Below are 13912 nucleotides of genomic sequence, written 5' to 3'. Positions count from 1 at the left end.
GTGTTCTGTCCTCTTTTCTCCTGAGGACAAGAGCAGTTTCGTGCACTGCAGCGTGTGGGATTTAGGTTAGACTGCAATATGTAACCTTTGTCAAGTGAGCAAATGAGGCCAGACATCGTCTATTTACTTAATAAGCGGTTCAGGACTACTGTGTGCCAGACACTGTACCAGCTAAGCCTGCAAGGTGCCGATTACATGGGCCTTGCCCTTGCAGAGCCCAGAGCTAGGAAGAGGGACTTAATATAAGCTGGGGATTAAAGTTCTGTGCAGATGTACTGTTAGAGGCAGGGGTGGGGGGAGCTTAGGGGACTGTAGTACCACAGATGAGAAAGGATGGATAATAGTCTCTCCTGAGTCAGTGGACTGCAAGGCTTGGGGACCCAGGGAGCTTATGCCACCTGCATCCCACCTGCATCCTTTCTGCTGTCAACTGAGCTGCACCAAGGGAGCAGACACCTAAAGTGTTCATTTTCTCAGAGATCAGCCCATCTCCCTCCACCTTTGCCTAGGCAGGTGGCACCTACTACTGAGAACTGGGTCAGAGTGATCGACAGTGTCCTTTCTGTAAGGAGCGACCCAGAGTGTAGGGGCATTTCATCCTGCATTGCTGTCAGCCCTCAGAGTTCCACTAACTCTGCACCTTAACAATACGTTTTCTCCCCTAACAAAGCATGCAACTGTCTTGGGGTACTTTCCTTTTTTTCTCTCCTTTTCTTTTCTTTTCTTTTCTTTTCTTTTCTCTTCCTTTCTTTTTCTTTTTTTCTTTCCTTTCTTTCTTTTTTCTCTTTCCTTCTTTCTTTCTTTCTTTTTTCTAGAATTTCTCACAGCTTTAAAAATAGTCCTGAGTTGCTTGCAAGGCTTGCCAAATATAAAAGTGGCTGTTGTGAGCATGAAGCTCCATGGGGGTGGGAGTGTGAGGAGCCGTGGGAGGGTGGCTGACAGCAGTTCTTGGGCAGCACATGGGGTAGGGCCCTTCTCTCACTTCCTGCAGATGTGCAGCCGGTCTTGTTAGGGAGCTTTGAGATGCTCTTTCTTGACTCTCACCCAGACCCAGCTTCTCATGGCCTCCCTTCTTGTGCCTCACCAGATCAATGAGCTCAGCCAGGTACCTCCCCCAGTGATGCTGCTGCCAGACGACTTTAAAGCCAGCTCCAAGATCAAGGTCAACAACCACCTTTTCCATAGGTGAGTGCTCCTCACCCTTCTCACAGAAATCTAGAACAGTGCAGGGCCAGTGAGGTAGCTCAGTGAGTAGGGAGATTGCCATCAAGCCTGAGGAGAAGGGTTCAATACCCATCATGCACATGGTGGAAAGAGATGACCTCTGACCTCCAGGTGAGCTTTGTGGTGCACACACCTACTCACACTCACACAAACTTAAGTGTTCAAAGGAAGAAAAAGAAACAAGGCCTGGAGTGTTGGAGCATGCCTTTAATCTCCACACTCAGGAGAAAGAGGCAAGCAGATCTCTGCGAGTCCAGTTAGGGCTACATAGTGAGACCCTTTCTCAAACAAACAAACAAAACAGAGAATAGTAAATAGTCTTAAATTTTTAAGTGAATTAAAGGGTTTAGGTTTAGAAGTCAAATGAAACAATTCAGTTTTGTGGAAAAAGAACAAAAACAAACAAAAAACCACCTAAGGGCTAGCAAGATGGCTCAGCAGGTAAGAGCTCTGCTTCCATGTTTGCCAGCCTGAGTTCAGTCTCTAGGGCACGGTAGGATGAGGTGAACAGGTTCTGCAAGTTGTCTTCTGACCTCCATCACATGTGTGAGCATATACACACATATACCACACACATGCACACACACACGCACACATACACACACGGATGAATAGCTACCTGGGTATGGTGGTGCACACCTTTAAAATCCTAGCACTTGGGAGGCAGAGGCAGGAGGATGTATCTCTTGAGTTCAAGGCAGCCTGGTGTGCATATTCAGGTACTGGCCTACATAGACGACATAGAGAGAACCTGTCTCAAAAATAACCAATTAATTAATTACAATTTTAAATTTAAATATTTCCAAAGTTACCTACATTCTTGTATATACACCTGCGCCCTTTCTTCTAGTCTGTTCCATCAAATAAATACATTTAGAAGCTTTGTCATTAGCTTCTGGTAGTGATTCCATGACCAAAAAATTGCAACCTCTAGAGCCCCTCTAGTATAAGATGATGTCATTCAAAATATGAGTAAATACTGCCAATTTTGTTTACTTGGTTGGTTGGTTTTTTGAGACAGGTTTTTTGTTTGTTTGTTTTGTTTTTTGTTTTTTTTCTGTGTAGCACTGGCTATCCTGGAACTCATTCTGTAGACCAGGCTGGCCTTGAACTCAGAGAGATCCACCTGCCTCTGCCTCCCAGTGCTGGGATTAAAGGTGTGTGCTACCACTGCCCAGTCATTTTAGGATATTTCTACTGGGCTTGGGATTTAAGGAATGCTACTGTTTGGATGTACAGTGAGTCCCGCTTTGTTCACAGTGTGACTTAGGCAGGTCACTCGGTCACTTCGAGACCCTTGCCCTTTCTGTGATGTGGTAGCAGTATGCCTTCTGAAGCTGTGAAAGGCTGACGTTGGAGCATCGGGGTTCAGGGCCAGCCCCCACTGTAACGTTGTGGGGCTAACCCTGGGCTGTAAGACTGTGTCTCAAAAACTAAAGCAACAAAAACAAATGAAGTTGGGGCTGGGGAAACGTCTCAGTAGTGAAGAGCATTTGTACAGCAAGCATTGAGACCTGAGTTCCCAGTAAACATAAAAAATCTGAGCGTGCTCCATGTTCCCGTAATCCCAGCACTGGACAGGCAGGGGGAAGTGGATCCTGGGGACTTGCTGAGCAGCCAGCTTATTGGAAATGGTGGGCTTTGGGTTCAGCCTCAAAGCATAAGGTAGGGGACCACACACTCACATGATACCACACTCCACCCAAATAAATACAATAAGTTCTTCACAGAGTTTTGTGAGAATTAAGCCAGGCAGTAGTGTAAAGGTACTTTATGGACAGGCAAGCTTCATATGAATGTAAAGCCATACTGATTTCTTACCTTGGAAACCTGTATTTCAGAGAGAACCTTCCTAGTCATTTCAAGTTCAAGGAATATTGTCCCCAGGTCTTCAGGAACCTGCGAGATCGCTTTGCCATCGATGATCATGATTACTTGGTGAGAGTCTGTTGCAGGGTGAGGGTAGTCTCTGGTGACTAGAGAGTCTGTTGGCCATTATGATTAGAAAATTGAGAGTTTGGGGTAATACTGTCATATGTGTGAGTGTCTATGTGTCTGTGTCAATATCTGTGTGTCTGAACGTGCCTGTGTGCGTCTGTTTGTTTGTTTGTTTGTTTGTTTTTGTTGTTTTTGTTTTTCGAGACAGGGTTTCTCTGTATAGCCCTGGCTGTCCTGGAACTCACTCTGTAGACCAGGCTGGCCTCGAACTCAGAAATCCACCTGCCTCTGCCTCCCAAGTGCTGGGATTAAAGGCGTGCGCCACCACTGCCCGGCTGCCTGTGTGCGTCTTATGTGTATGTCTGTGTGTGTGTGTTTGTGTGCCAGGATATCTGTTGTCTATGTGCCTGTGTTTGTGTGTTTGCGTGTCTGTGTGCCCGTGTGTGTGTGTCTGTATGATGTGTGTGTGCGCCTTTGTGTGTGTCTGTGTGCATGTATGTGTGTCACTGTTTGTCTGTGTGTGTATGTGTCTGTATACCTGTGTGTGTGTGTGTGTTTGTGTGTGTGTGTGTGTGTGTGTGTGTGTGTATGTGTGTTCTTGTGTCTGTGTGTGTGTGTGTGTGTATGTGTGTTCTTGTGTCTATGTCTGTGTGTGTGTGTGTGTGTGTGTATGTGTGTTCTTGTGTCTATGTCTGTGTGTGTGTGTATATGTGTGGCCGTGGGCATCTTTGGAGATGTGGTAGGGCTAGCCAAGCTGTCCTGGTGGGTCAGGATGTACATATATTTAGAGTTGACATTCAGTTGCACTCAGTCATGTGTGCTAACCGAATTAGGAACCCTCACTGAATCTCTTCCTCCAGGGGTTTATTGTATTTTATTTACTTATTGTGCATTTGGGTGGCTTAGTGGATGTGCATGTGTAGGAGTCTGGGAACCTTTCTGGAAGTCATTCTTTTCTTCCACCGCATGTGCCCCAGGGATTTAGTTGCAGTCATCAGGCGTGGGGGCTAACACCTTTCCCACTGAGCCTCTCAGCAGTCTACTGCAGACTTTCATCCTCTTTGAGAAGGGGTTGTTTGGCCGATCTCCCTGTATCTTCATATAGGATGGAAAGAGGAGCTAGCCTGTCCTTTGTCTGTCTCCAGGTGTCCCTTACTCGAAGCCCCCCAAGTGAAACCGAAGGCAGTGACGGCCGCTTCCTTATCTCCTATGACCGCACTCTGGTCATCAAAGAAGTGTCCAGTGAAGACATTGCGGACATGCACAGTAACCTCTCCAACTACCACCAGGTCAGGCTTCTCCAGCCCTGCTGTCAACTGTGTGCTGCAGCTGCCAGAGCACACAGCTCCCCTGCTCCCTGCCGTAGGCTTTCTCTCTCAGCACCGCACAGCTTCTCCTTGAACACTTAGCAAGTACAGTGACCCAGAAGGGTCTCACATGCCTGCTGATGTTTGACTTAATGGAAACTGGGATGTGTCTCTTCCCACTGGGCACGCGTTGTCTGAAAACCACTGTTTGTTTTGTGTGCATGAGCATGGAGGTCAGAGGACAACTCTCTAGAGTTGGTCATCCTTCCCCCATGTTGTTCTAGGGATCAAACCCAGGCTCACATACCCATTGAGCCATCTCACAGGCCCTCAGGAATTCATTTTATTGAAAATCTTTTAATCTTATGTTTATGGGTGTTTTGTCTGCATGCATGTTGGTACACCATGTGTGTGCCTGGTACCCTTAAGGCCTGAAGAGGCATCGGATCCCCTGGAACTGTAGTTGCAGACAGTTGTAAGCTGCTTTATAGGTATTGGGACGAGCCCACAACTCTACAAGAGGAACTGGTGTTCTTAGCTGCTGAGCCATGGCTCTAGTCCCTAATACTTTTAATTAAAATTTTATTTTTAAGCTGAGTGTGGTGGTACACAACTTTAAGCCCAGCACTGGGGAGCCAGAGGAAAGTGGACATATAGAGGGAGTTCCAGGACAGCCAGGGCTACACAGAGAAAACCCTGTCTTGATAAGTGGATATAAAATCTGTTTATTTGGGCACACATGCCACCATACGCTGATGGTGATTGGATAGCTCCAGGAACTGATTTTATCCTTTTATCACCTGGCCCCAGGGACTGAGCAAACTGCGGGTTTAGAGACAAGCACTTATAGCTGCAGAGCCATATTGCCAACTGGATTTTGAGTGGTTAGAAATAGAGGTTAATCACTGGACAAGGTGGACAAGGTGGCATAGAGAATTCTAGGCAAAGGGAAGTGGTATTTGTTAAAGGACAGTACCATGATGGTGTTTGATACTAGGAAATTGCAAGAATCCTAGTGTTGATAGGATGTGTGATATTAGGAAAATTAAGCTAGAACCGGATACTGAAAGGGCCTATAAGTCGAATAGAAATTTGGTCCTTGGGCTGGAGAGGTGGCTCAGCATTTAAGAGCACTGACTGCTCTTCTGAAGGTCCTGAGTTTGAAACCCAGCAACCACATGATGGCTCACAGCCATCTGTAATGAGATCTGATGCCCTCTTCTGGGGTGTCTGAAGACATCTACTGTGTACTTACATATAATAAATAAATAAATCTTTAAAAAAAGGAAATTTGGGCCTTATCCTTAAGGTAGTTTTGATGAAACTGAAGGTGGTATTTAGAAATGAAGGACTGGACATACAGTTCATACTTAGCATGTGTGAGGCCATAAGTTCTGTACTCAGTACCATAAACAAAAGACAGAGAAAGAAACAAAGCAAGCAAGCCAGAAGTAAGTCTCGGACCACCGCTCTGATAGCATAGAGAGCGTGGGTTAGAGGGGCGCCTGCAGACCGTCGAGGTGAGAGTGAAGAGAGTGTGGAAGAGCCAAACAGCGGGCTGGGAGGAGACCCGGAGGTATGGCAAAGGAGCTTCAGCCTGCTAGGTGCCACTTGTGAGCTACTGGGGAGCAGAACAAAGAAGAGGCCTCTGCAGGGACGGTGCTGCTCTGCACAGTTCATCCTGCTTCTGTGTCATATGTCTGAGATGACTGGGAAATAGACGGAGTATCCAGGAGAGAAGAATAGATTAGGAGCTCTGCATCGATAAGTGCTCACTAAAACCATTTATCACCACTTAAAATCACTATGGTTTTGAAGGGAACACTATGGAGAGAGACACACACAAGTAAAAAGATATAAAATCTTTCTTAAAAATACAAACTTTAAGAAGCAAGTAGAGTGCCCAAAAGCTTGGATGGGTCATTTGGATGACTGATGGCCTAGTACATCCCATAAAGGACAAGGGACAGGAGGAAAGCAGAGGCGAGCATAGTGGGCTGAAGGACAGGTGGTCAGCAGGACCGGGTGCACAGAAGAAGTAACCCAGCGACTATAGTCTCCGCTGGGTCTCAGCTGAGGACTGTTGAAGGTGACCTTCAGTGATTCCGCTGTTTGTGAGAGGAGTGGCTTTTACTCATTACTTCATTAAGAGAGTTTACGTGTATGCCTACATACAGACATGTGCCACAGGTGTGCCTGGTGCCCTTGGAGGCTAGAAGAGTCAGTCAGATCACCTGGAACTGGAGTTAACACCCAGGAGTGAGGGGTGCTGGGAATCGAACCTGGGTCCTCTGGAAGAGCAACAGTGCTCTTAAGTGCTGAGCCATTTCTCCAGCTCCCTCTTGATTACTTTTGTAAGATTATCTTCTAAGGGCTGCAGAGATGGCTCAGTGATTAAGAGCACTGACTGTTCTTCTACAGGTCCTGAGTTCAATTCCCAGCAACCACATAGTGGCTCACAACCATCTGTAATGGGATCCGTTGCCCTCTTCTAGTTTGTCTGAAGACAGCAGCTGTACTCACATACATGAAATAAATACATAAATCTTTAAAAAAAAATTTTTTTTTGCCAGGCGGTGGTGGTGCATGCCTTTAATCCCAGCACTTGGAAGGCAGAGGCAGGTGGATTTCTGAGTTTGAGGCTAGCCTGGTCTACAGAGTGAGTTCCAGAACAGCCAGGGCTATACAGAGAAACCCTATCTTGAAATAAACAAACAAAAAATATTTATCTTCTAAGAAAAGTTGACAGAGAGAGCAGTTTTGTTTTTTGTTTGAGACAGGGTCTCATGCAGCCCCAGGGTAGCATTGAACTTACTGTGTAGTGTGGATGACCTTGGACTTCAGATCCTATGACCTCTACCTCCTGAGTGCTGGGATTGTAGAGTGTGGGCCACCACACGGGCTTCTGCCTGCTGGGCTCTATCCCCAGCCGAAGAACAGTGTTTTATTTGAAGGGGATCAAACCCAGGGCAGGATGGCCTTGGATTTATACCTCTCTCTCCTCAACTGCCTGTCCCCCAAATTCTGGAATTACAGACATGGATCACCATACCCAGATGAGGAATTCAAACTGTGGGCTGGGAATGTAGTTTACCTGGTAGAGTGCTTGCCTAGTGTACATGAAAACCAGCACCAAATAAACCAGGCATGGTGGCACAAGCCTCTAATCCCAGCACTGGGGGTGAGGGGTGGGGTGGGGGAGGCAGGAGTTTGAGAAGTTCAAGGTCATCCTGGGTTATAGAGTGAATTTGAGACCAGCCTGGGCTACCTCAGTGAGACCCTGTGTCAAAAAGAGAAGAAAATTCAAATTGCAAGCCAGCTTCCTGTGGAGTGAGAAAGATCAAGTGTTTATTTGCTTTATTTTTAGTAATTAACAATTATTAATATCTTATTGTCATATTTTATGTGTATGGGTGTTTTACCTGCCTGTATGACAGGCAAATGTGTATCATATGAAGAGATCAGAAAAGGCCTTTTGATTTCCTGCAACTGGAGTCACATGTGGTTGTGAGCCACTATGTGGGTGCTGGGAACTGAACCTGGGTCCTCTGGAAGAGCTCTCTCCCTACTCCAAGTGTTTAAAGTCAGCTTTATTAGAGGACAGTCTGGCAACATCTGACTCCAACTCAGAAAAGAAAACAGACATAGGTAAAGAGTTGGCTCATTGGTGAGGAGCACCTGTTCCTCCAGAGCACTGACGCTAGGTGATATCAGGTGGCTCACAACTGCCTGGAACTTCAGTTTCGAGGGATCTTCTGGAGCGTTCACACAGACACATAAATAAAGATTTTTAAGTAGAAGTCTTTGCTGGGTGTGGTGAACCTTTAGTCCTAGCATCTCTGAGTTTAAGGCGGGATCTGTGAGTTCAAGACTGGCCTGTTCTTTACATCAAATTCCAGGACAGATAGGGCAACACAGAAAAACCCCGTCTCAAAAAACCAAACCAATGCCTTGTGGTGGTGGCACATGCCTTTAGTCCCAGTACTTGGGAGGCAGAGGCAGGCAGATTTCTGAGTTCGAGGCCAGCCTGGTCTACAGAGTGAGTTCCAGGACAGCTAGGGCTTCACAGAGAAACCCTGTCTCGAAAAAACAAAAAAACGAAACCAAACAAACAAACCCAACCAAACCAAAATCAAGACGAAACAAAACCACTGTGATATTCTGAGATATTTAAATAGCCTGGTAGTGGTAGTACATGCCTTTAGTCCCAGCAAGGCTAACCTGGTCACAGAGTGAGTTCCAGGACAGCCAGGACTACACTGGTAAACCTATCTCAAAACAAAACAAAGCAAAACAAAGGCTGGAGAGATGGCTCAGCTGTTAAGAGCACTGGCTGCTCCTCCAGAGGTCCCGAGTTCAATTCCCAGCATCCACATGGTGGCTCACAACCATCTGTAATTGGATCTGATGCCTTCTTCTCTCACACAGGTACACATGCAAATAGAGTGCTCATATACATAAAGAAATAAACCTTTTGAAGAAAAAAACAATCCAAATTGATTGCAGATCTTGTAGATATTTATAGTACAGGAACCTAGCCCACCAAGAAGAAGTAAATCTAAATTTAACCCTGGTTCTGTGACTTACTTGTCAGAACCAGAGCCTAAAATAAGAATAACAATACGTACCTTCCTTGAAAAATTATAAAGGTAGCCAGGTAAAGTGGCTCATTTCTGTAATCATAACACTTGGAAAGTAGAGACAGGAAGATCAGGAGTTGAAGACCAACCCCAGCTATGTGAAACTCAGTTTCAGACAGCAAACAAAGAAATGAAAAGGTGAAATGGGAAAGGTAGCTTAAAGTTAAAAGATAGTTGCAGGCAGAAGTCGGGAGGTTTCTGAACTGCATGACCTCTATTTGAGGTTTTTGCCTGACTGGGGTGGAAGTACCCGGATTCCTGTCCCTGCGCTGACTGTGTGTCCCAGCTAGCCTTTCCGTATGCCTTTCGTTTCTTCCCTAGTACATAGTGAAGTGTCATGGCAGCACGCTCCTGCCCCAGTTCCTGGGCATGTACCGAGTCAGCGTAGAAAACGAACACAGCTACATGCTTGTGATGCGCAATATGTTCAGTCATCGTCTTCCTGTGCATAGGAAGTATGACCTCAAGGTAAGAACGGGATAACCTGGGCTAAAGGAAAGAATGTTGATGGCCTGAGCATGAGGGCAGCCTTAGCAGGGCACTGGTAACCTAAGGGTGAGGTCCCAGAGGAACCCCGTCTGGCTGTTCCTCCAGCCATTGCTTCTCACCTAGTGTTTGGTCTCTTCACAGGGCTCTCTGGTGTCCCGGGAGGCCAGCGATAAGGAAAAGGTAACCCTCCTTTAGGTGATGTCTATGAGGCATGGGGATGGATGAAAGGAGTTCTGCCTACTGGGTACAGATTGCCAGATGTTTATTCTTACCTTAGACTACTGAAAGGGAACTAGATAAACTACTGATGTTGGGGCAGCAAGGACAGCTGCCATCGGTGTAGGCTCGTCTGTGCGGCCGGCTGGTCTGTGCAGAAGGTTTGGGTATAGGCAGGAGTACCAGGCTCTCAGAGCCACATGCTCAGTTCCCACACCTCGTCCTGGGCGCTTGTGTTCCAGCAGCTGTTTATACTGAAGAGGAAGGAAGGAGAGTCAGTGCGCAGGGTATTACCTGCCATCCATGAGCAGACAGCGGTGGGTGTAGTCTAGGCACAGCTGACTGTGTGAGTCCAGGCAGAAGGCAACTGCCGGGCTGCTGCTCTCTTCGAAGCCTCTGAGGTGGAGGGAGCCCTGGACGGAGGCAGGGATCTCTTGATACGGATAAGTTCCCAAAACTTCTGTATTCCTCTTCTAGGTTAAAGAACTGCCCACACTGAAGGATATGGACTTTCTTAACAAGAACCAGAAAGTGTATATTGGTGAAGAGGAGAAGAAAGTGTTCCTGGAGAAGCTGAAGAGAGATGTGGAGGTGATCAGGGTGCTTAGAAACACTTATCTAATCAAAGAACAGCGTTTTCTTCCATTCGTGGTATAAGGTTTATCTTGCCTTTATTTGGGGGGCAAGGGGGTTCTGAACAGAAGGTTGGAGATGAACCAGGAGAAACCCCTCGACCCATCAGTGGCTAGGGAGTGGGTGGGGCTGGATGCTTTAGGTTCTAGGACTTGGGCACTGGTGCAGTAGTCCACCATAACCCGTTTCTATACTTTCCCTAGGAGGCCCTGAAACCAAGAAAGGAGATGTATGGGTTGTGCCTGGAGTTGGGGGAAGTCTGCGTTTCTTACTTGTCTGTGGGTCTCAGTTTCTAGTGCAGCTGAAGATCATGGACTACAGCCTTCTGCTGGGCATCCACGACATCATCCGGGGCTCTGAACCAGAGGAAGAGGGGCCCGTGAGGGAGGAGGAGTCAGAGTGGGATGGGGACTGTAACCCGACAGGACCTCCTGCTCTGGTGGGTTCCTATGGCACCTCCCCTGAGGGCATTGGAGGCTACATTCATTCCCATCGGCCCCTGGGCCCAGGAGAGTTTGAGTCCTTCATCGATGTCTATGCTATCCGGAGTGCAGAGGGTGAGAGAGAACCTGGAAATGTTAGGGGGGCGGGGTGATGGGGATCCCTGGGAGACAGAAACCAGGGTGGTGGACGGAGAGATGGCTTAGCTTTTCACAACAAAATTGTCTCCTGGGGAAAGGAGTTGGGACTGTTGCATCCTGCCCTCATTGCTAGCCTCTCTCCCCAGGGGCCCCCCAGAAGGAGGTGTATTTCATGGGCCTCATTGACATTCTGACACAATATGATGCCAAGAAGAAAGCAGCTCATGCAGCCAAAACCGTCAAGCATGGGGTGAGAGCTCCCCAGAGCCTTTCCTTTCTTGGCTTGACTGTTCTCTGGATAGAGCTTCTGGGGTCCGAGCAGTGGGCCGGCTGAGGGAAGGCAGTGGGAGGGTGAAGTGAGGGGGAGGTGGAGTGCTCCTGTGACACTGTTCCTGTTTCTTCTCTTGTCACAGGCAGGGGCAGAGATCTCCACTGTCCATCCTGAGCAGTACGCTAAGCGATTCCTGGATTTTATTGCCAACATCTTTGCCTAAGAGGGCGCCTGACTTCAGTGTGATCGCTGCTTTATGTTGGAGGTGGTGGGTTCTGAGAGAGAGGCTTAGGGGAGCTGGCTTTGGCCATTACTTCTCTTCTTCACTAAATTCAGGCTACAGGCTCCTTCCATCCACATAACTTCGTTCTGGTGGGTAGGGTTTTCCTGCCCCAGACATACACTGTCTTTTCTCCTCTTGTCCACTTCTTTGCCCTCCCTCCTTGCTCCCAGTAAGCCTTCCTGCTTCATTAGAGTGTTATTGTTGAGTCTCCTAAGTGCCTTGATCTTTGAAAAATATCTTGTTTCTATGAAATAGGAGGAGCTGGGGTTAGGGGTTGTTTGCCATCTTCGGGACTTTGACTGGACAGTGGACATGGCTCCAGCAACTGCCCTGGATGCATTTTGCTGCGTGGAAGAAACTGAATATCTGGATTTTGCTGACCCTTTATGGGGCACTTTGTGGCATGCTTCCTTCCTGGTGAGCCCTGGAATGGAGGGCTTTCAGGATACTCCAGATGTGGGTGCAGGCATTCACACTTGCACAGTCTGGCCTGGAGGTCAGGTGGGTGTGGCCAGCAGGCTGGCACCTCACAAGGAGGACCTAAGCGGACTTTTGTGACTACACAGAGGGTGGAGAAGTTCCCCGTCGAGCATTGACTGTTCCCATTCTCCCATTCCACCCCACTTTCACCTCTTCCCATGAGCACTTCTGTGTGCAGAAGCCCAGAGGCCAGCAGTGCCGAGCTTAGGTGCAGGTGTGAGACTCAGGCTGCACTTCCCCACAACCCTGTGCCTTGCTGGCGAGCAGGGAGAACAGTAGAGGCCAGGAGGGCAGGTCGGAGTGCAGGGTTCATTCCCTGTATGACACCCTTTTTTCCTGTCTAGCTAATCCCGTGGCTTCTTTCTAGCAGAGGGGAATAGCTCCATTGGATCTGTCTCTGTAATTTCTAGAGGATAGAGATCTTGAGTCTGGGAACGTTCCCATCCCTGGGACATGCATACCTAGCACTTTCTCCCTCCTTCTCAAAACCCTTTTCTGGAGTTGTTATTCTGTCCCCTTCTGTCCCATCTTCCACTGCTAATGTGTCTCCCAGGGGACAGATGGCCTTCTTTGTCATCTCCACTCTCCACCCCCAGAGAGGAGTCAGAGCCATAACTCAGCCACCCAGTCCCCTCCAAAACGCACGATATCCTCAGAATGTAGAGGAGCTGCTAGGCATCTTAGCTCGCCTAGCTCGTGCCTGTAAACCTCGCACTCAGGATGCTGAGTCAGATTTACTCCAGAGTTCAAGGCCAGCCTGGGCTACTGAGTGAGACCTGGTCTCAGAAAAACTCAAAATAGGTTTGGGTTTGAGCACTGGAGTTGATAGCTGAGTTGGTAGTGCGCCTAGCATGTACGCAGCTCTGGGGTCCACCCCTAGCACCCCATAAGCTAGGTGCTGCGCACACCTGTACTCCTAGCCATGGAAAATGGTGATGAGTGGGATCAGGCATTCAAGGTCAGTTAGTTGGTGAGGTTGCGGCCAGCCAAGGAAACATGAGACTCTCTTGGGAAAAAGATTCTAAGAGATAGATTGTCTTTGTCTCTGCCTAAAGCAAGACACTCATCCTTTCTGTTCTGCGCCCCTGTGGAGGTTGGCGCTCTGGAGGTGGAGTAGGCATTGAGGGCAGGAGCTGCTTTGCCATGTGACCATGAGGTTCTCAGGGAGAAGCCCACCCTTCTGCACCAAAGGAAGCAGCAAGAGGGGTGGCCGGGGCCTGGTGGGTCTCCCATCCCACAACCACATTTCCCCTGTTGAGTGCAATAAAGTGACACCAGCAGCTGCTCCTTACAACTGGGTTTCTGACCTTGAGGTCATGGTTGTGGGCAGTATTGCCATCTCCATTTATTGCTTCTGTTTTCCATCTGTTTTGTTTTGTTAATAAAATACCTGTATTTACTCCCAATATCACAATAAAATAAATTATTTGGTCTAAATCACTCGAAGATGTTTTTTATTTTTTTTATTTGAAAACTCTGAGGAATCCATCCTGTGTTTGAGAGATACAGAGGCCAACTGAAGAGCACTGGTCTTCAAGGTTTTGGGCTCTTGAGTGTGTGAGTGTGGGTGTGTGTTCTAAGATGACTGTGACTTAGAGGTGTGGGTGGACATGGGAGCGGAAAACATTCACCAACCTTGGGGAGTTGAGCACTAATGGCGGCCAGGGGGGAGTCCCTCTTCCCTACGCTCTGTTTCCTCCTTCTGTTAACTTTAGTGGGCCTCTCGGGGTACCAGCTATGTGGGAAGGAATTCTCTGTTCACCCAGGCTTCCTGGAAAAGCTATCTGCTTAGAGGGCAGGAAGAGTCCAGCAGGGTCCTGGGAAAGTGAAGGAATGACCAGTCCTCCAGT

At 47.8% G+C, this 13912-nt stretch overlaps 1 protein-coding gene across 2 annotated transcripts in view; it reads left to right on the top strand.

Moving 5' to 3' along the window:
• Pip4k2c (phosphatidylinositol-5-phosphate 4-kinase type 2 gamma) overlaps nucleotides 1-13502 on the top strand; it is a 15164-nt gene extending 1662 nt beyond the window's left edge. The window contains exons 2-10 of one of the 2 annotated variants that reach the window (XM_031349388.1): nucleotides 1088-1185; nucleotides 3066-3162; nucleotides 4308-4451; nucleotides 9431-9577; nucleotides 9740-9778; nucleotides 10292-10405; nucleotides 10737-11004; nucleotides 11175-11278; nucleotides 11442-13502. In XM_031349388.1, coding sequence (XP_031205248.1) covers nucleotides 1088-1185; nucleotides 3066-3162; nucleotides 4308-4451; nucleotides 9431-9577; nucleotides 9740-9778; nucleotides 10292-10405; nucleotides 10737-11004; nucleotides 11175-11278; nucleotides 11442-11522 — 1092 coding nt within the window. In that variant the 3' untranslated portion in view covers nucleotides 11523-13502. The remainder of the gene's footprint in view (nucleotides 1-1087; nucleotides 1186-3065; nucleotides 3163-4307; nucleotides 4452-9430; nucleotides 9578-9739; nucleotides 9779-10291; nucleotides 10406-10736; nucleotides 11005-11174; nucleotides 11279-11441) is intronic. The other variant, XM_031349389.1, reaches the window with a different exon arrangement.
• Nucleotides 13503-13912: the final 410 nt, after the last annotated feature.

The sequence above is a fragment of the Mastomys coucha genome, unplaced genomic scaffold (assembly GCF_008632895.1).
Source record: "Mastomys coucha isolate ucsf_1 unplaced genomic scaffold, UCSF_Mcou_1 pScaffold4, whole genome shotgun sequence".
In the NCBI taxonomy this organism is placed as follows: Eukaryota; Metazoa; Chordata; class Mammalia; order Rodentia; family Muridae; genus Mastomys; species Mastomys coucha.
This window is presented reverse-complemented; position numbering and strand designations above follow the sequence as displayed.